The sequence below is a fragment of the Scyliorhinus canicula genome, chromosome 17 (genome assembly GCF_902713615.1).
Source record: "Scyliorhinus canicula chromosome 17, sScyCan1.1, whole genome shotgun sequence".
Lineage (NCBI taxonomy): Eukaryota > Metazoa > Chordata > Chondrichthyes > Carcharhiniformes > Scyliorhinidae > Scyliorhinus > Scyliorhinus canicula.
In genome coordinates, this window is record NC_052162.1 from 32072847 (window position 1) to 32095504 (window position 22658).

A 22658-nucleotide genomic window follows, 5' to 3' on the forward strand; every position below is an offset into this window, starting at 1 on the left:
CTCCACTAAAAGCTGTACCAACCATGAGTTGACGGTGTCTGGAACTTGCTGCTTTTGTGGGGGAGGATGGGTTCACTTTATGCGTTTTACGAGTTGTCACAGGTGCCATGTCTAGACAATTCAACAAAATTACACGATTTTTCTTTGAGGTAATACCATTTCCGTCTGTGCTGCAAAAGGTGTGGGGGTGTCGGTTAGTTTGCAGAATGGAATCCACAACGAATATTCATCAAGTCAAAACATTATTTCAGATACATCTTTGTCTGGACTTAACCTGCTCGCAAATCTAAGGAGCTTTCAATAAACGGTTAGTTGTATTTTGCAGTGAAACATAAGGTATATTGCGGGGAGGGGGGTCATATATCACAGTTAAATTATTAAACCCAAAGGCATCGATCGCACATCATTGAGCCAGGAACCTTCCCAGTGTGGCTAGCTTGACGTACAGGTTTCCCTGCTGACGCAGCCCGCCTCCCAAACGTCAGTTCCTTTCCTTTATTTCCCTCTTTGTAACAAAAAAAAAGGATTAGGTGAACAGTGAGCCTCCTGAAGACTGTTGGCATCTGTGTGCTTCAGACGGTGGCGAATGTTGCACGTCGTTCAGCAGAGAGGTGAATATGTCTCCTTGTTGTTTTGTGTGGTGTGAGTGCTGGGGGTGAAAGATCTGTGTTTTGAAGCGAGGGGGTGGACTTTCTCTATTCCTGTTCAATCCAAAAAGGACTCGTTGTGCTTTGGTGATTCCCTCCCATTTACCGGAAAGGTATCACAGGTAAGTTTCAAGCGCGGCCGCCACTGAAAATGGTGAGGCGCCGCTGGAGTTTTCTTGGACTTTCCAATCCAACTTGAGCATTTTATTAATTTTGTGTGTGTGAGAGAGAGATTGCTGGCTGCTCCAGCTCTTTGTTCCATGGATCGATGATGGTTGGCGTCAGTCAGGGTGGGGGGGTGGAAGTGAGCTGCGTTGAGCCTACAGGTACAGAGGGAGGATTAGTGGAAGTGTGGGTGATGCGGGGCTGCTGGAAATTTAAAATACCCGATACTTGCTCGGGGGGTAGGCTAGCATTTCTTTTCTTTTTGTTACTGCTGTTGAAAGTTTTAAAACTAGTTACCGCGGATCAGGATTCCGGCAGAATGAAATTGTACTGAAACTGCATGAGGGCGTGAAATCACCTTGTCGATACCAAGGTGGGCGATCGCGGTGGAATTGAAATGATGGGGGACATTGAAAGCCCAGACTTTATGTCGGATTTATTACAATGCCCGGACCGAGAATTAAGTAGAAATTAATTGGAGGATAAATCCCAATTTCTGCGGATTTTGAGCGTTCCAACACTAAAACGTCCAGTTCACGGTCATGACAGGGACGACGGCGGCGGGGTGACAAACATTTGGGACTTTGGAATTCGATTCCAGTTCTGGGGTAGGGGTTCCACATGATCAGCCAAGCCGAAGTTCAATTGCAGTTGTTGAATTGAACAGTTAAAAGTTTGCAAACTGTGCCAATCCCGAGCGTTTGCTGTACAAACAGATACAGAGGCCGCAAACACTGATCGAATGATTAATGATTATCCTGGGTGAGACGAGTGGGTGTGTGTGTGTGTCTGTGGGGGGGGGGGTGCATCGTTATCAATCGGTTCCATTTGGGGAGGATAGGTGATTCAATGTGCACTGGATCTCCGGACGAGCCAAGCAGGTAAAGCAGGTTAAGATGGAAGATTCAACTCCAGGTTCTGTTTGCATTAGAATTATTCTTCCAAACCTACGCTTTTGTTATTCAAATGTTTGTTTAGGCCTGTCCCTCAAGATCGTTTGCACGGCTTGGAATGCTGTTGTGCTCCATCTATACGGCATAACTATATTTCTAAATGGGTGTGAAGTTGTCGCTGATCTGAATTCTTCCTTTCTGTGGCAGCACGGTAGCACAGTGGGTGGTTAGCACAGTTGCTTCACAGCTCCAGGTTCGAATCCACGTTCGATTCCCAACTTGGGTCACTGTCTGTGCGGAGTCTGCATGTTCTCCCCATGTCTGCGTGGGTTTCCTCCCACAGTCCAAAGACGTGCAGGTTAGGTGGATTGATCGTGAGGTGATTCTGTAGTATCATGTCATCAGTAAAACAGCATGAACAGATAGAACATAGAACATAGAACATAGAACAGTACAGCACAGAACAGGCCCTTCGGCCCTCGATGTTGTGCCGAACAATGATCACCCTACTTAAACCCACGTAACCCGTATACCCATAACCCAACATTCCCCCCATTAACCTTACACTACGGGCAATTTAGCATGGCCAATCCACCTAACCCGCACATCTTTGGACTGTGGGAGGAAACCGGAGCACCCGGAGGAAACCCACGCACACACGGGGAGGACGTGCAGACTCCACACAGACAGTGACCCAGCCGGGAATCGAACCTGGGACCCTGGAGCTGTGAAGCATTGATGCTAACCACCATGCTACCGTGAGGCCCTATGCTACCGTGAGGCCTATGATAAATCTCTATGATAAATTGCCCTTAGGTTATGTGGGGTTACTGGGGTGGAGGTATGGGCTTCTGTAGGGTGCTCTTTCCAAGGGCTGGTGCAGACTCAATGGGCCGAATGGCCTCCTTCTGCAATGTAAATTCTATGTTTATGTGAAGGGCAAAACAGCAAGAACATAGATGCTGTTTTCTGTTTTAAATTCAATCCTTGAAATTGCACTTGCACCAATTTAAAATTTCCATTCACTGATTTAGTGTTTTCTTTACACACAGTACTGGTGGCACTCCTCATAATCAAAATAGTTGTCCCCAGAGACCTAATACATTGCAGAACCACAGTTGTGTGGGTTCTGTGAGCTGTTGACAGGTTAATTTTCTGCTAGCTTGTTATAACATCTGGAGCCAATTCCATGTGTCTCTATGTTTACGCAATCATGCTGTTTCACTGATGACATGATAATACAGAATCACTTTGCGGTCAATACCTGAACCCTGCTGTCTAAATTGTACTCCAGTTTGGGGCACTTTGATTTGGAAACACTATTTAAACTGGCTGTGGTTTGTAAATGTGACGGCAGTGTTGCCTGACATGCAACCTGCAGAAGTGGATGATGCTTGTAAATTGCAAAATTTGGTTTGTGATTAGAGTTTGTTTCTGGGTTATGAAATTCAGACCCGATTGCACAGAATTAAAACACTCGGGATCTCGCACCTATTTAAGTAATTGTTTTTCAGAGTCAAACAAACCGAATTGGCAGTTAATCAGGCAGTGGAATTTCGATGCTATGCTTAATTTATTTCCTGCTATGCAAAATAGGATTAACATCTCCGGTCATTAACTTTAAATTGCCATCAAAACATTTAACAAGTGCAAACTGAGCATTGTTCTTCATGAGTCCTGATTTCTGCTGCTGCCGCTGAGGTAATCCTATAGACTGAAACAAATACACCTCGCAGAATCTCGAGTGGTTAGCACTTGTATTATTAGTTGGCACTAAAATAAAAGTAGCAAGATTACACTTCGATTTTTAAAGGCAGAAACAATCCCCAATCAAATTTCAACAGGAATGCTTTCAAAAGTTGGAGTTACAGTATTCTCAGCCGTGTTAATCTCTTAAACTCAGGAAAATAAAAAAGTTATCATAGAATTTACAGTGCAGAAGGAGGTGATGCACCCTACTTAAGCCCATACCTGCACCCTATCCCCATAACCCAGTAACCCCACCCAACCATTTGGACACTAAGGGGCAATTTAGCATAGCCAACCCACCTAACATGCATATCTTGACACAGTGAAAGATCAGGGACAGATATAGTGCCAAGACTGCTGACTTCAGCAGCATAGTAGCATAGTGGTTAGCACTATGGCTTCATAGCACCAGGGTGAACTGTGGGAGGAAACCGGAGCACCCAGAGGAAACCCACGCAAACACCGGGGTGGGTGGGTGGGTGGGGGGGGGGGGGGGGGGAGGAGAGTGCAAACTTAACACAGACAGTCAGCGGAGGCAGGAATTGAACACGGGCTCCTGAAGCTGTGAGGCAGCAGTGCTAATCACTCTGCCACTGTGCCGCCGATTATCATTCAGATGCAAAGAACAACAGGCTGCTCGTTTGTAGATATATGGCAGTTTACTTATAATCTTATAATAATCTTTATTGTCACAAGTAGGCTTACAATGAAGTTACTGTGAAAAGCTCCTAGTCGCCACATTCTGGCGCCTGTTCGGATACACAGAGGGAGAATTCAGAATGTCCAAATTACCTAACGGCATGTCCTTCAGGATTTGTGTGCGGAAACTAGAGCACCCAGAGGAAACTCACGCAGACACGGGCAGAACATGCAGACTCCAAATGGACAGTGACCCAAGTCGGGATTCGAACCTGGGATCCTGGAGCTATGAAGCAACAGTGCTACCCAATGTGCTACTGTGCTGCCCTATTCCTAAACCTCCTTTTCCTAACTGTAAATACGCCTCTGTAAATTTGAAATCCTCTCTCTTGAAAAGTAACATTCCCTATGATATAATATATTTTGAATTTTTGCAAGGTTTCCACTGACAATTTATTCTCTAGAGTGACTGTTGAATGAGAAAACAACTTAACGAGAGATGCCTGGTAATTATTAAATATGCTTTGTTCACCATAATTATAACAGATTGCCATCATAACGTCTCAATTGACAGAAGCCCAGGCATTTTGTTTTATTATGCCCTTGTCTTCATGAGGAAATAATCTTTCTTTCTCCACCCTACCGAAGCAATTAATCATTTTAAACATCTCAATTAGATCATCCCTCAATCTCTTATATTTAATGCAATATAAGCCTTGTCTATGCAACCTGCCCTCATAATTTATCCCTTTTAATCAGTAAAATTAATCCATACTTTCTGCATTGATGAAGTACACAATTCATCATCACATAAAGAGCCCTTTCTGTAGCGGTGTAGTGACTCCTCTGGAATGAGTACAGTCAAGCAAGCAATACATTCTGGGTAGGGACATTGGACATTTAGTTCCGGAGTATATTAAAAAAAAAAAATTATTATTCCATATTCAGATATCTGGAAGGCGGCAGGGTAAACTGTTTAAAAAAAATAACATTCATGGTTTGTGGTTTATTAATCGAGGCGGCGGGTACCAATGCAGGAAAGTAATGCTAAACACTTAGAAATCATTGGATGAGCCCCAAGCAGAAAGACTGCCTACAGATCTGGGCACCACACCTTTTGGGAGGATGTCCAGGCCCTGGGGAAGAGATTTCCCAAAATAATACCCAGGGTGGGGCCTTCTGTTCTGTGGAGAGATTAGTGATACTGGGGTTGCTCTTCTTAGAGAAGAGAAAGGAAGATTTAATAGAGCTGTTTAAATCAAGAAGGTATTTGAGTCAATAAGAAGTACATTTTTCCATGGGTACGAGGGTTGGTATCCAGGGAGCACGTGTTTAAGATCATTTGCAAAAGAAGCAGAGGATTTTTTTTTAATGCAGTGGAGATTTACATAGATTTTTACATAGAATTTACAGTGCAGAAGGAGGCCATTTGGCCCATCGAGTCTGCACCGGCTCCTGGAAAGAGCACCCTACCCAAGGTTAACACCTCCACCTTTTCCCCATAACCCAGTAACCCCACCCAACACTAAGGGCAATTTTGGACACCAAGGGCAATTTATCGCGGCCAATCCACCTAACCTGCACATCTTTGGACTGTGGGAGGAAACCGGAGCACCCGGAGGAAACCCACGCACATACGGGGAGGATGTGCAGACTCCGCACAGACAGTGACCCAAGCCGGAATCGAACCTGGGACCCTGGAGCTGTGAAGCGATTGTGCTATCCACAATGCTACCATGCTTCCCATTTGCTATGACTGTGGTGTTTTGCCTTGCAGAGCAGTGGATGCAAATTTCGGTAACTTTCAGAAGGAATTTTTGATCCTTCCTTGAAAAGAAAACCATTGCCAGGTTATTGGAAAAGAGCAGGGTTGTGAATTGCTCTCTCAAAGAGTTGGTACCAATCCTGTACAATCGGTTAAGTGGCCTCCATTTGTGCTAGGTGATTCTAGGATCAGACTAGGGTTGGGAAGAATATGTTTTGGAGCAGGGAATCAATAGATTGAATTATTACTACTGCAAGATCATTGGTTGCATTTTGGGCCAATCTCTAAACCTGAAAAGTGAGTGTGAAGAAGCATGGAATATGGATGTGAAGTACTTCTCTCTTTAATAGAACAGTACAGCACAGAACAGGCCCTTCGGCCCTCGATGTTGTGCCGAGCAATGATCACCCTACTTAAACCCACGTAACCCGTATACCCGTAACCCAACAATCCCCCCATTAACCTTGCACTACGGGCAATTTAGCATGGCCAATCCACCTAACCCGCACAACTTTGGACTGTGGGAGGAAACCGGAGCACCCGGAGGAAACCCACGCACACACGGGGAGGACGTGCAGACTCCACACAGACAGTGACCCAGCCGGGAATCGAACCTGGGACCCTGGAGCTGTGAAGCATTGATGCTAACCACCATGCTACCGTGAGGCCCCATTACTCTTATGGGTACTGCCAGTGCTTGGGACAATAGTCAGCCATGCTGGGATCATTCTTGGCCAATCCAGAAGGTTCAGAAACCCTACCTGTCTATTTCATAAGAGCATACAACTTAAGAAATAGGAACAGGTGTAGGCCATATGGTGCGTCGGACCTGCTCTACCATTCATTAATGATCTGATCGTGGCTTCAGTTTTGGTTTCCTGTCTGCTCCCTATAACCCTTGACTCCCTTGTAGATCTAATTAAAACCTGCCAAACTCAACCTTGAACATATTCAAGCCTATTCAGCTCTCTGGGGTTGTTAATTCCAAAGACCAACAGCCCTCGGAGAAAATAAATTCCTCCTCACCTCCATCTTAAATAGGAGCCCTCTTATTTTTAAATTGTGCTCTCTAGACTTTCCAATCAGGTGAAGCATTCTCTCAGCTTCTTCCCTGCCAAACCCCCCTCAGAATCTCATATGTTTCAATAAGATCTCATTCTTCTAAACTCCAATGAATATAGGCCCAACCCACTCAATATTTCCTGATAAGGCACCACTTTCTTTATCCCAGGAACCAACTTGGTGAAATCTCTCTGAAGAGCTTCCAATGTAAGTATATCTCTCTTTAAATAAGGAGACCAAAACTGTACATAGTCTTGTGGTCTCTCTAATGAGTTGTACAAGATCTCCCCACTTTTTGGAGTTTGCACATTCTCCCCCATATCTGCATGGGTTTCACCGCCACAACCCAAAAGATGTGCAGGTTAGGTGGATTGGGCACGGTAAATTGTCACTTAATTGGAAAAGAAATAATTGGGTACTCTAAAATTTATTTTAAAAAAAAGACCTCCCCACTTTTATATACTGCATCTCTCTTGTAACAAAGGGCAGCATTTTATTTGTTTTTCTAATTACTTGCTGTAACCACATGCTAATGTTTTGCAAGGGCACCTAGATCCCTCTGTGCCACAGCATTCTGCAGTCTCTGTTTAAATAACATTCTGCTTTTTCTTTCCTTCCTACAAGAGTGGACATTCTGACATTTTCCCACCTTATACTCCTTCTGCCACATTTTTGTCCACTCACTTAACCTATCTATATCTCTTTGCAGACTCTTTGCATCCTCCTCAGAACTTGCTTTCCTGCCTATCTATCTCAAGATGAATCTGAGAATCTTCTGTGATACTGAAAACGTCTTATTTATATTACATCATGGTCTTTTGAAGGGAGCACAAGAAAGAGCAAGTTGGGGCTTCCCGGATGGGTGTGAATGTGTCTGGAAAGTAGGTGAGTCACAGACCCGGAAGGTTCCTTTGCAGAAGCAGCTCTTCTGTTGGTGTAGTAGTTGCCTGCACCGCCTTTTTATTTGAGGGCTAGGATATTTATCTGGATTTCAATTCCTGATCATTAGCTGATATCACACCTGGATGTAGAAAGGTTGGTGTTCGTGCAGCCTAATGAGGCGTTGGAAGGGTAAAAAACAGTCCAAATTATTCGCAAAGTCTTCCTTTCTAATGTTTGTTTATTTATTTATTTATTTATTGTGTATAAATTTAGAGTACCCAATAATTATTTTCCAATTAAGGGGCAATTTAGTGTGGCCAATTCACATACCCTGCACATTTTTGGGTTGTGGGAGTGAGATCCACGCAAACACACGGAGAATGTGCAAACTCCATACAGACAGTGACCTGGGGCCCGGATCGAACCCAGGCCCTCAGCACTGTAAGCAGCAGTGCTAACCACTGCACCACCGTGCTGCCCATTTAATGTTTATTTGTAGTAAAATGTAAATGTGTTACAATTATTTTTATCATGACGATGCATAACGCGTGTGATGACATCACGAGAGACTTGTACACAGTCAGGTGGGGCTGAGGAATGCAAAAACGCTGCAGCAGGTTTCAGTAAACCATGAGCTCATTTTAAGGAGTGGATTTAATCTTTTTTTGGGAGATTCTAAAACAATTGAGTTTAGTGTCTGTTTCCATAAGGCTTTCATGTAATATGTTTTTATTGCCGGTTGATTTTCAACTTGGTCCTGTTGTGTTGCTAAGTATGTCATGTAGCTCCACCTGCTAATGTGTTTTGACTGTGTTGTTGCCATCACAACAGAGTTAAACCCAGTATGAACAAAGTGTTCCCAATAAGTAGCTTAATGCACTGAACAGTCTGGTATCGATATAAGAATGATCTTCAGATTGGTTCAATTCCTCATCTGTGGTCAAGCTGAGAATGAGAAAAATTAGTCAGCGTGACAACGTCTGATGATTACAAAGAACAATACAGCACAGGAACAGGCTCTTCGGCGCTCCAAGCCTGTACCGTCATGATACCAACCTTGGCCAAAACCCTCAGCTCCCTAGTGCCATATCCCTCTATAACAAACCTATCCATGTATTTGTCAAGATGCCTTTTGAACGCTGTTAATGTATCTGCTTCCACAACCTCTCCTGGCAACACGTTCCAGGCACTCAACCACCTTCTGTGTTTTAAAAAAAAAACCTGCCTCTCACATCGCCTCTAAACTTTCCCCGATGCATCTTAAACTGACGCCCTCTTGGTTCCTGAAGTAAAAGTGATGTTTTTACATCTTATGGGGACAATGTTGGGCTTGGCAATGATTCCTGTAGCAGTCACGCAATTTGCTGGCAATCACCATCTCACAGATGGGAACTCGCCCTTTGGCAGTGCACTAAAGAGCTCTTTGCCAATACATAGTGGAAGCGCGTCCAATTATGGGCCACTATTTTACAAAGAGAAAATTGAGGTGGAGGATGGTCCCCCAAAACCAAACTGAAACAATTCTGTTCCCTCCAATTTTTGCTTCTCTGCTTGATGTATGGTGACACCCTTACTTGGGGGGGGGGGGGGGGTTTCTGTGGAGAGCTGGCACTCTCCTGAATCGCCCCAAGTGGCTATTGCTCCATGTGTAAGCTATGACAATGAGTGAGGAGAGCATCAAAGCTGGGTGTGCCTTTGTCTTTAGCCAAGTATCACACATTCCCAGTTCCTATAGGTGTCACCGGATTGTGGTCAGGATTGCTAACCCATGGGTACTGAGATTAGTTATAGTATTTCCTCCCTCCCACCAATGCATTACATAACAGCCCATTTAAAAAACAATTCCTGGATGTGGGTTTTGCTGGCAAGGCCAATACTGTAGTGCCCATCCTGAGAAGGTGGTGGTGAGCCACCTTGAACTGCTGAGTACACCCACAGTGTTTCTATACTGTTATGTAGCAATCAATCAGTAGCAAAATAAAAAAAATACATTTCTTCTAATTTGAGATAACTTTTTTAAATTTCCATTAAACCTTTACTTGCTGGCATGAAACAGATCTGTAAATAGAGACGCGGACAGCTTCCGTCTCATCCAGAACTCCCCATCTGAGCCACGAAGGGCAAACTTAATTTTCCCAAGTTTAAGGAATTCCACAACATCCCCCAACCATGTTGGTACTTTTGGCGGATCTTCTGACTTCCATTTTAATAAAATTCGCCTCCGGGTGATCCATATGACAAAGGCCACCACATTGGCTTCTTTCCCTTCTATTAGACATGGCACTTCCAACACTCCAAGAATTGCCTCAGGAGGTCCCGATAGTATTTTCACCTCCACAATTTTTCAAAATGTTTTAAATACAGAGATCCAAAATGCCACTAATCATGGACATGACCTGAACCTGTGGACATGGTTAGCGGAACCTCCTTTCTACCTCTCATGTTTATCTTCTACCTCTGTGAAGAATCTGTTCATTCTTTCCTGTACATTCTGGGCCCTGTGTACTGATGTGTTGGGTAGGCTGGGTCTATGTGGACTGCGTTTGATGCAGTGTAGCGCGAGACAGACTTCCAACACTTGATGAGATGCAACTCGATTTTATTTAACATCTATTTTACATGTTCAACTGTGGGTTGACACTATGCTGACTTGACTGGAGACCTGAGGCTAGCCTGACCAGACTAACTGACTACCACATGGTGTTTGTACTAGCTGCTGCTCACGAGCTCTGACTGTCTCAGAGGCTGGATCCCGAGAGAGCGGGAAAACTGGTGCCCTCTGGCTTTATAGTGGTCGTGTCCTGTCTGGTGATTGGCTGCTGTGTTCTGTGTGCTCACTGGTCATCCTGTGTGTTAATCACTGCCTGTCTGCACTCCATTATATACATGGATGTATATTATGACATGTACTACCTTGAATTATATTAAGCTATTCCTTGCTCATGAAGATGTAGCATTAACAATTTGCTTAATTTCACTCATACTCCCTGTTCTAATTCCATTTCCAACTCTCCCTCCCACTTTAAAAAAAATCTCAATCGATATTTTCTTTACAGGAATCTATAATGTAAGTAACTTTCCTATCTCCCAACTCATCTGCCAAGAGCAATCAAGCAGGTTGTTGTCAGGCAGTGCAGGGAAAGAGTACAACTCCAAATTTCATAATTGAAGATATTTAAACTTCCCCTCACCCTGCATTTATGTTTCTCTCTCAGTTCTTCAACATTCGCAAACCTACCTTCTAAGAAAATGTCTTTTACCTGTCTCAACTCCCCTTTATGCCACTGTTTAAATGTTGCATCTAATCTTGCCATACTGAATCGGTGGTTTCCATAAATAATGGCTAGCACCAAATGTCGTCTCAATTGGTTCCAGATTTTTTTTTTTTTAAATTTAGATTACCCAATTCTTTTTTCCAATTAAGGGACAATTTAGCGTGGCCAATCCACCTAACCGGCACATCTTTGGGTTGTGGGGGCGGAACCCACGCAAACACTGGGAGAATGTGCAAACTTCACACGGACAGTGACCCAGAGCCGTGATCAAACCTGGGATGTCGGCGCCATGAAGCAGCAGGGCTAGCCCACTGCGCCACCATGCTGCCCTCAAATCTGAAATTATTATAACGATTTTATAGAAAAATGCCTTGGGTAGGAATATCAGGAAGGTTTGAAACATGAATAAAACTTTTGGTATGATATTTATTTTCTTTAGTAGTTTAAAAAAAAAATTAGAGCACCCAATTCATTTTTTTTCCAATTAAGGGGCAAATTAGCGTGGCCAATCCACCTACCCTGCGCACCTTTGGGTTGCGGGGGTAAAACCCACACACACAGGAGAATGTGCAAACTCCACACCAGCCAATGACCTGGGGCCAGGATCAAACCCGGGTCCTCAGCGGTGTAGGCAGCAGTGCTAACCACTGAGCCACCATGCTGCCCAGGGGTATCCTGTTTATTCCCATTTAATAAGTGAGTATGTCTGAATGGGATAATGGAACTCAGGCCAGGTGTGGGTGTATAGTTCTGACTCAATGCTAGCAGGTTTGCCCTCAGTCTGTTAACCCTTAAATTGTCCACTACATCTTCGATTCCAATTTCCTAACATCTCCCTTATCGTAACGAGTGCAAAACAGTATGATTTCTTTCGACATGTGGCACTGAGGTTCCTCCATAAGAAATAGGAACAGGAATAGGCCGTTCAGCCTCAATAGGATCATGTCTGCTCCGAAATTCCTCACATCTACTTTCCTGTAACCCTTGATTCCCTTACTGATCGTTAATCGAAATATCTCAGCCTTAAAGGTACACAAGGACTCTGCCCCCACGGCCCTCTGTGGCAAGGACTTCCAAAGATTCTCGCCCTAATGAGAGAAGAAACACTTCCTCATCTCAATCTTAAATTGGCACCCCTTTATTCCGAGACTGTGTTCTCTGGTCCTAGACTCTACCAGGAAGGGAAACATCCTTTTAGCATTCACCCTGTCAAGCCCCATAAGAATCCTCACTGCACTTAAATATTGCAGCTTATACTTGCAATATACATTAGTTGTAGCATTCCTGCCGTGGTTCAGCTGACTCCGCACAGGTTGAGACTGGGACCTTCTTGGTCAGCAATAGTGCTTCACCATTGAGTCACAATGACTGCTACTTAACTCGCACGGTGCCCTTTCAGCCGCATCTACAGTGACATTTATCGTGTCGCACTTTTGCGTAACCATCAGGTCTTAATCATTAATGGTTGCACAAAATTAAAGAAAATGTATTAAATATTGCAAAGTAACTGTGCCAATTGTGCCTAAGTAAAGGCTGGTCTTTCATGCCCTCTGTAGTTGAGAATGCCCTCCAATGTGGAGAATGACCAAATGAGGAATGAGGCACCGAAGTATGTCGGGCACTGTGCAACAGTTTGTCAGCAAGATTTGTAACTGCTGTGTGGGACAGGAGAGAAAATTGGGCGAAAACCTGCTAGAAAATAACCGGACGAGTGAACTAAGCCTCTTCCTGGATGCAGGCACGTGAAGCAAAACCCAATCTCCATTCCTGCATGTTTTAGTTCCAATTTGTTTCTATTCTCTTGGGAGTTATTAGAAGCTAGTTCAGAAAATGTACTAGCATGGGCATGTGATCAGTGCTCTCTTATTTCAATTGGCTTCTGATGAGATGAGGTATTATGAACAGTTCTTCCATTTTCTTTTAAAAAGTCCACAATTTAAAACCAATACTTAACAACATTAACCAAATTTCTTTTTGTGCCACTGTGCAGTGCCATGCGTGCCGTGAAATGCTGCAGTCTTATGATGCCAGGCATGTATGCTGCCACATTGAAGCTACTCCAGATAATTAATAGCCCGAAAACAAGTCATGGTTTATATCAAGGGACCCAGGAAATGATGGGTCTCCAGTGTCATTGTGCGGGCTGTACATTTTGAATTTGAATCTGACTGCGTAAGATTTGTGCGTTGGGAATCAGCAGCCTTACGTTGTGTTATGGTACAAAGAGTAAGCAGATTTATAGCCTTTTTCTCCCGATAGCACACTGCTGCCAGTATGCCAGGCAAGCTTGGTGACAAAATAGTATAGGATCATAGTATTACTAATTTCCATCAATAAACAGCAACAGATTTAGAGACTGGAAACTGAAGCTGATCTCGGGACCATACATTTCAGTTTCAGGTCTGTTGCATACAAAGGCTGCAAGTAGCTACATTCTGCTTGAGTTGGATCGATTGCAGCGCCTTTACTGGGTCAGCATTGAATAGCATTGGGGGCGGCATGTGGCGCAGTGGTTAGTACTGCTCCCTCACGGCGCCGAGGAACCGAGTTCGATCCCAGCCCCATGTCACATTCTCCCCGTGTCCACGTGGGTCTCACCCCCACAACCCAAAGATGTGCAGGCTAGGTGAATTGGCCACACTAAATTACCCCTTTTATTGGAAAAAAATTGAATTTGGTACGCCAAATTTATTTTAAAATAACATTGCAGTCGGGAAGGTTTGCTAAACTTTGTTTTGTGTTTCAGTAGTGTGGTGAATTGAAAAATAATGCTGGAACAGCAGAACCCTGACTGACCTGGTCAAAGACCTTCATAAACATAGACTATGCTACAGTTCGTTACAGTTCAGTGAACTGAACAGTTTCTGTTCAGTAAATTTTTAATAGCAGGCTGACAAATAGAATTTCAATTTTTAATTTTTCTTTTCTGGAAGTCTGCAATTGCTGCGCAGCTTTTAATACATTTTCTTTAAGTGTGTGCATTCATTAATAATTAAGGCCCAAGGTCCTCACTATAAGTGTGACAAGATAAATGTCACTATAGATGTGGCTGAAAGGGCAACGTGTGAGGAAAGTAGCACAGTCATTATGACTCGAGGGTGATATTCTGTGGAATAGTCAGCAATGATGAGGGTTTAGCGAATGTGAATGCAACTCTCCCAGGGCCCCCAGGTCAGAGTGACATTCATTTCTGTTTAAATAATGAAGATTACAAATACCAATTCTTAACTTCCATTTGATTTCTAATCAATAATGAATTTTGAAATTGGACTCGCTGGCAGCAAAACTCAGCCTATGGGGTTGGACCCCAAATAACATGATATACCCAACCCATGAATTCTTCTTGGCCCTGAGATTAATATCAGTAGAAATTCTTCAAACCAGATTTACTGTGATGGCTATGGACAGATTTTATTATGTTGCAAAACCGAGCACCATATCCATTAACGTATCAATTTGGGGGAAAGGTATAATATATTAAGTTTATTACAGGTGCCATGCGCTGCTCCTTTGGGCATCATTGTGTGACACACTGTCACACTTGCAGCAGCAGCGGATGGTGCATTGCAAGCTCCAGAAACTGCAAATCCCTCACTTTATTCTTAAAGCACCATTTAAAAAAAAAATTTAGAATACCCAATTCATTTTTTTCCAATTAAGGGACAATTTAGCCAGTCCACCTACCCTGCACGTCTTTTGGGTTGTGGGGGCGAAACCCACGCAGACACAGGGAGAATGTGCAAACTCCAGACAGACAGTGACCCAGAGGCGGGATCGAACTTGGGACCTCGGCGCCTTGAGGCCGCAGTGCTAACCCACTGTGCTGCCCACTTCTTAAAGCATCATTAATATATCGTTGAGTGACATTTGCTGGTTCAAACTGGCTGCGGTCAGATTCATTGGGGTGATGTACATTTTCTCTTCCCTTTCACTAATTCCCTTCTCTTTGACTGATTCCTTAAGAGCAGCAATGATCTTTATTAAGATCATAGCAGGTAGGAAGGGCTGAATGGCCTACACCTGTTATTTATGGGCACAGGCAGCTGTCTGACACCTCAGCCGATGGTGATTGCATGGCACTCCTGTGAAGCGGAAAGTTTTCCCAGTGTCTTGAATAAATCCCTCAACCAATATCATCAAAACAGATTCTAGTCATATTTACACTGTCTGTAGGATATTGCTTTGTGAAATCGACTGCTACCTTTCCCACAATACAATACCCACTGTTCCAATTCAATCTCCCATTATCCTGGGGGTTACCATTGATCAGAAACTGAACAAATACTGTGGCTGCAAGAACAGATCAGAGGTTAGGAATCCTGCACCGAGTAATTCCCCTCCTGATTCCGCAAAGTGTCTCCACAATCTACAAGGCACATGTCAGGAATGTGATAGAACACTCTCCACTTTCCTGGATGAGTGCAGCTCTAACAACACTCAACAAGCTGGACACCATCCAGGACAAAGCAGCCCATTTGATTGGCACCCCATCCACCACCATTAACTTTCACTCCCTCCGCACTAATGCACAATAGCAGAAGTGTGGACCATCTACAAGATCTCCAAGATTCCTTCAACAGCACCTTCCAAACCTGACCTCTACCAGTCTTTAAGGACAAGGGCAGCAGATGCATGGGAATACCACCACCAGGAGGTTTCACTCCTAGTCACTCACCATCCTGACTTGGAACTATATCACTGTTCCTTCACTGTCGCTGGGTCAATATACTGGAGCTCCCTCCTTCATAGCACTGTGAGTGTTCCTACACCACACGGACTGCAGAGGTTCAAGAAGGTGGCTCACCACCACCTTCTCGAGGGCAATTGGGGGCGGGCAATAAAAATGCTGCTTAGGCATTGGCAACCAGGTCCTGTGAAAGAATAAAAAAGTAATAGTGACTGTGCTTCAAAACATACATAACTGGCTGTGAAGCGCTCCAAGGGGGTCCTGAGATCAGGAAATGTGCGACGTAAATACAAGTCTTTCTTTCATCCATGCGGTTATTTTTCAGACAGGAAGCTGGAGCTTAAATGTGACCAGTAGATTACTAGACCGTACAGATACACCACAGCCAATCTTAATTGTGCCTTCATTTCATTTTCATTTTTTCATTTCATTTGATGTTCACGTGCATTTTCCTGCAAGACTCGCTGGTTAACAATAAAGAGTGAGGACTGCCGCTCATTATTTGTAACCCCATTGTGGGACAATCCAAGTCCGTTTTCGCACTATAGCTGAAGATCTGTTGCTCCCTTGCCCTGCACGCCGTCTTAACAAAGATTAATTTTTTTTTGGTAGGGCGCCTTCTCATTACTGAGGACATTATTAGAGTAAAATGAAAATTCAGTCTTTTCCAAAACGCTTGAAAGATACCAAGCTGCTGCTTGCACAAGCTTTAAATAACATCTGTTCTTGTTACTTCCCAATGCCTAAGGAAACTCTCATTGAGATGGAATGTACTAAACAGCTTCATTGCATGCATTGGACAAATGGGCTTTTGACAGTCGGCGTTGCTATCTGATCACTATTTGTGCTGCCTCTTCCTAGCTTCTGTTATCACCACCCTCTCCACTATTAAGGCACTTATTTCATGATTAGGGTTGGAAAGCTGGAATATATGGAAGCAGTTATGCACTGTGAATACACTGCAGCTAGCATCTTACTAAGATCCATAATTTACTTATGAACATTCACATGTTTTTTTTATACCAACTGATTTAATACAAATTCGCCACATGTTACTGATTTAGTGCTCTGCAATGTCGATGGCGAAGGGAAGAAAATGAGTCATGGAATAGGATAGCAGCAAGGCCAAGGCCGTGAATGAACCTAGATAAAAAGTAAATCCGAGAATGAAGCAGGCACTGGGATGAAGACATTTCCAAAGATAAATGATTTGGGAGAAGGAGATGATATGAAAGAAAATAGGGAAGGGGAAGAGCAGTAGTCTTAGAAGCAGAGAGAATAGATTGACAAGGGCTAAATGGACAGATTATTTTTTTGTGCAAAGTTTTCTTTATTTCCCCATCGTTTTGGAAGTGTTCATTTATTGACAAGAGTTTAGTGCCCCTTGTTTGTAATGTGTGATTTTAAAAGTAAAATCATGAACCCATGCTGATTCTTTGGAAGAGGTTCTGATTGACTGGTTGCTTTGGAGATCAAAACTTGTAAATGAAATGACCACTGAGTGTCCTGATTACCCCATTAGCAAAGGCACAGTCTCGTGTGTTACTGGGCCAGACAGATTAAGAAGGTCCCAGTTACATTTCCTGGTCAGGTGAGTTAGCTGACCTCTGCTGCAATGGTCAGCTAACTCACTCCAATGAGGTGGTGCACAGGCGCCATTGAATTTATTTTATTTTGATGCAAAAAAGAAAGTGGCGACTGAAACCAAACACCAGGCTCCATTCTCACCAGTGACGATGTTTGCCTATCATCAGTATGCAAAGGCATCTAAAGGGTATAATTGAAGTATGAACTATGCATGTCTGTTATCACGTGGTGTTCTCTCAGCCTTGATTCAGCACGCAAATCATAACACAACCTGTTAAATTGTTAATTGCACCCTCTAATAACTGCCGCATTACACTTTTCCCTGCATCACTTGGAGGTAAACTTCCAAACGTTTGGCGATTATGTTCATTATTAAATGAAGGAACATGACATGGCAATGTAAATAAAGCTAAGAGCAACAGGCTGATTTGTTTCCATTTTCTCAGATGGTTCATGCTGATTAGCATATAGCCAACAGGCAGATAGGCAGCCGGATGATGAAATGGAAAACAAGTTGACTTGCTGCCAAGCTTTATTTTGTTTGCAATGAGCCTATAGCAGAGCAGGCTCCCAGCTATTTGCAAACACAGGTCCTGGTGAAGGCAGTTCCTGTGAAGAATGGGCAGGGTTGTTTGACAACTTTATACAGTGACAGGTGTGTTCTTTTCGATAAAAGGTATTCTTACTCTAGCTGTGCACAGAGGTCGCTTGTTCTACATACCTTGTTCTTGTAGTTAATGGAACAGTTGACCTGTTGTGACATTTGTTGCTGGATTATTTTTTGATTAAAATCAAAACATCCATTTAAAATATTACTTTTTTAAAAATATAAACTAAAAATCAAATTTACAAAGATACCTTGTATATATTAAGAGCTCCCTTTGAGCCTCTGTATCGAGCATACGAAACGATCATATCAATAACCTATATAATTGCCCATAAACAAAATCCAAATTAATACTTAAAAAATTTTTTTTTAGAGTGCCCGAATATTTTTTCTAATTAAGGGACAATCCACCTATGCTGCACAGCTTTCTGTGTTGTGGGGGGCGAGATCCACGCAGACACAGGATGTGCAAACTCCACACAGACAGTAACTCGGGGCCGGGTTCGAACCCAGGTCCTCAGCGCCGTGAGGCAGCAGAGCTAACTATTGCGCCACCATGCCACCCCATATGACAAATATTAAATATCTTACTTTGCTCCTGCCCACTGCATTAGATGTCCTGACTCTCATTAGGCCAAGACTTCAGGACCTCTTCCTATTTTTTAGTATTCACATTTTTTAGTATACCCATGCCCTAGTGGCTATTCTTTGAGAGGGACTTGAACAGTCAGTGTCACTCAGTTTTTTTTTAATCTAAAAGGAATATGACAGCTGAACTAAATTCTATCCCAACCTAAGGTATACTTCAATAGGAATATAGGTACTCACTGAATTTTCTTATCCTGGTCTGGAGGCACTGGCATCTTACTTCTGTTAGAATTAAGTGACAGTGCCTTTCAAATCACCTCCTCTCTTTAACTTGCTAACTATATTTTCTGCAATTTGGTGAAAGGGGATTGTGTGATTCCTGCCACAACCTGCATTTCATGAGTCTATTGATGGTTGTGCAGTCAGATCACTGGTTAGGGATCCCTGGTGGTCCCTAGTTATAGATTTTCCTTTCTCCCTTTCTTTTTAAAAAATAAATTTGGAGTACCCAATTCATTTTTTCCAATTAAGGGGCAATTTAGCGTGGCCAATCCACCTAGCCCATCTTTGGGTTGTGGGGGCGGAACCCACGCAAACACGGGGAGAATGCGCAAACTCCACATGGACAGTGACCCAGAGCCGGGATCGAACCTGGGACCTCGGCGCCGTGAGGCAGCAGTGCTAGCCACTGCGCCGCCGTGCTGCCCTTCCATCTCTTGATAAATTTCTTCCCTCTCTTTGCCATCTACAGAACATCCATTGAGCTTCAAAGTGAATCTGTCGTTTGAAGTATTTAATGTTGTTGGGAAGTATGAGCTGCTAAATAAATGCAACTCTACCAGGACTCTCGCCCACACCTGATTATTCTTCTGGCCCTTGCTAACTTGGATACTGGCTAGAAACCACTGCTGCCTTGACATGTCGTCCCCAAAACTGAGAACGTGAGAGACAAGTTTTGGATTGTTGAGAGACTGCTCCGAAGTCTTAACTGATTCAAATGTTCATTTTAGTATTCATCTTCCTATTTTTTAGTATTCACATTTTCCCCTTGTGTTGTTATGAAATTGTTCTGTACTATTGACGGACAGTTTTCCCTCGAGGATTCCTGGCATAGCTCTGATTGCACAAGGCGTAGTTCATTTAGAGAAATACGATCTAAATATAGCAACTGATTTTCTTTTGCCGCCTTGTTTCCATGGCAGAAAGCATCAAGGAACGGAAATCCAGTGAACTGTATAGTGAATTAAGTTACAGTAATGATACACAATGCTGGGTATTGTAACTGTCAAAACTTTAACAGTAATGTTTCAAGACCTATTGTTTGGCTAGTGTCATACAGTCTGGAACATCACGGGTGGCAAGGACAAGTTGAATAGTTATACTACCAATGTTAATTAATTTGGGATGGCACAGGGTGTGGGCTGCAGCTTAAATGTGACTATCTCACACAGAGCGATATACAGGTGGCTGTTGTAGGAAATGTCACACCTTAATACCATGTTCATCTACCATGCTTGGGTCAGATATAATATAGCCAGATTCAAGATATCCTCTGCTATCCCCTGAGAAACATTGTCACTCTCTGACAAGAAGCCTTATCCAAAGGCATACAGTTTCTACTTTGATTTCTCATATAATCTATCCTATAGGACGGTACAGTGGTGCATTGGTTAGCACTGCTGCTTCACGCCGCTGAGGACCCGGGTTCGACCGTGGCCCGGGTCGCTGTCTGTGTGGAGTTTGCACATTCACCCTGTGTCTACATGGATCTCGCCCCTACAACTCAAAAAGATGTGCAGGGTAGGTGAATTGGCCATGCTAAATTGTGCCTTAATTTGATACTCTAAATTTATTTTTAAAAATGATCTATCCTGTGACCTCTCTTGAAGTTGACAATTTAATGCAACTCAAACTGCGCTTTGGGTGGTTTTGAGCTGATTGATACTTCTTACTCACTTGGTTGAGAGCACACAAATGCATTTAACAAAATACTGTTCTATCTAGCAAAGGGAACAAACCTTTATAAACAACTAGACAAGTTTTGTGCACATCATTAGATGTTCATATTAAAATGCTCAACGTTTCCTGTCTCCATTTCCCATGATGGCTCAGCAATAAAAATCATTACAATAGTCTATTCTGCTCTGTTAATCCAGATGAACTAAAAAGAAAATGTTTAATTTATATACTGTCTTTTACAACCTCAGAATATCCCAAAGCTAATGAAATAGTTTGAAGTGTAGTTACTGTTGCAATAAAGGCAGCCAATTTGCACGTAGCATCCGTCCATAAGTAACAATTTAAAAAAAAAAAAAAAATTTTATTCAAGTTTTTCAATAACAAATTTTCTCCCCGCAATTTAAAACAAACAAGGCGTGTTTCCACACCAACACAAGAAAAGAACTCACCCCCCCCAAAATAAAACAAAAAACCAATAGCAATACAAGAAAGAAGAAAATAACAACATAGCAAACCCACCGCCGCAAAAACAAACCCTCAAACCACCCCCACGTTGCTGGCGAGACCGACCACTCTCTACCCCTTCACCAGGAAGTTGAGAAAGGGCTGCCACCGCCGAAAGAACCCCTGTACCGACCCCCTCAGGGCAAACTTCATCCTCTCCAACTTGATGAACCCAGCCATGTCGTTGATCCAGGCCTCCGAACTCGGGGGCCGCATATCTCTCCACTGTAACAGAAACCTGTGCCGGGCTACTAGAGCATAAGTAACAATTAAACAACTGACCAAATAATCTGTTTCAGTGATGTCAAATGTGGGATCAGTGTTGGCCAGGGCAGAAAACTCCTCCTCTTCTTCGAAAAGTGTAATGGGATTTTTCACGTTGACCTTGAGGGCAGGTTTAATGCCTCATTCAAACGATGGCACCTACACGAGTGTGGCACTTGCTGAACACTGAAATGTTAGCTGAGCATTATGTGCTCAAATCTTTGGAGTGGGGCAAACTTCTGAATCAGGCAAGAGTGGTATCACAGAACAAAGGCATTGAAACACAAAGAAAACTGAGTTCAAGATAATGAAACAAAAGATCTGGACTTATTTAGGAAGATTAGATATCATGTGTTGGGAAACATTCAGGTCATAATTTCAAAATTTGCAGGTGACACAAAACTTGAAAATACAGTGAGCTGTGAGAAGGATAGTGATGGACTGGAATGGGCAGACAAGTGGCAGATGAAATGAAAGGCAGAGAAGTGTGAAGTGCTACGTTTTGGTAGGAAGAATGAGGACAGACAACAAAAAATGGAGGATACTAATTCGAAAAGGGATACAGAGCAGTACGGCCTGGGGATATATGTGCATAATTCATCAAAGGTGGCAGGGCAGTTTGAGAATTGTGAATAAGACATTTCAAGATTCTGGCCTTTATAGATGGAAGGATAGAAAAGGGAAGCAAGGAAGTTATGAACCTTTTTAAAGCACTGGTTCTGCTGCAACTGGATTGCTTTGTAAAGTTATTCAGGTTAAATCCACCAGTCAGCTCGCCCATCAAAGGGGAAAGCAACCTAAGGTCGTCTGGGACTATGGCGACATTACTTTGTTCAATTCTGGGCACCGCACCTTAGGAAGGATATGAAGGCATTGTGAGAGAGTGTCACATAGGTTTGCAATGATGGTGCCAGGGATGAAGGACAACAGTTACATGGATAGATTGGAGAGGCTGCTGATGTCATCCCCGCGCATCATGCGCAGGGGGGGGGTCATCTCTGCGTCGACCATCGCGGAGGCTGATGTCCGACGCGGAAGGAAAAGAGTGCTCCCATGGCACAGGCCTGCCCGCGGATCGGTGGGCCCCGATCACGGGCCAGGCCACTGTGCGGGCACCTCCCGGGGCCAGATCGCCCCGCCCCCACCCCCCCCCCCCCCCCCCCCCCCCCCCGGACCCCGGAGCCTGCCCGCGCCGCCAGTCCCGCCGGTAAGGGATGTGGTTTGATTAACGTTGGTGGGACTGGCATAACAGCAGTGAGACTTCGGGCCGGAGAATCGCTGGGGGGAGGGGGGTCGGGGGGGGCGCCGACCGGCGCACCGCGATTCCTGTCCCCGCCGAATATCCGGAGCCGGAGAATTCGGCAGCCGGCAGGGGCGGGATTCAC

The 22658-nt window shown here is 43.7% G+C and overlaps 1 protein-coding gene across 4 annotated transcripts in view; it reads left to right on the forward strand.

Moving 5' to 3' along the window:
* Nucleotides 1-462: 462 nt before the first annotated feature.
* lnx2b (ligand of numb-protein X 2b) overlaps nt 463-22658 on the forward strand; it is a 78893-nt gene continuing 56697 nt past the window's right edge. For 3 of the 4 annotated variants that reach the window (XM_038776082.1, XM_038776085.1, XM_038776084.1), the window contains exons 1-2: nt 463-611; nt 7630-7805. Coding sequence is in view for 1 of the 4 variants with exons in the window: in XM_038776085.1 (XP_038632013.1) it covers nt 7789-7805 (17 nt within the window). In the remaining 3 variants the exon portion in view is untranslated. The remainder of the gene's footprint in view (nt 612-7629; nt 7806-22658) is intronic. The other variant, XM_038776083.1, reaches the window with a different exon arrangement.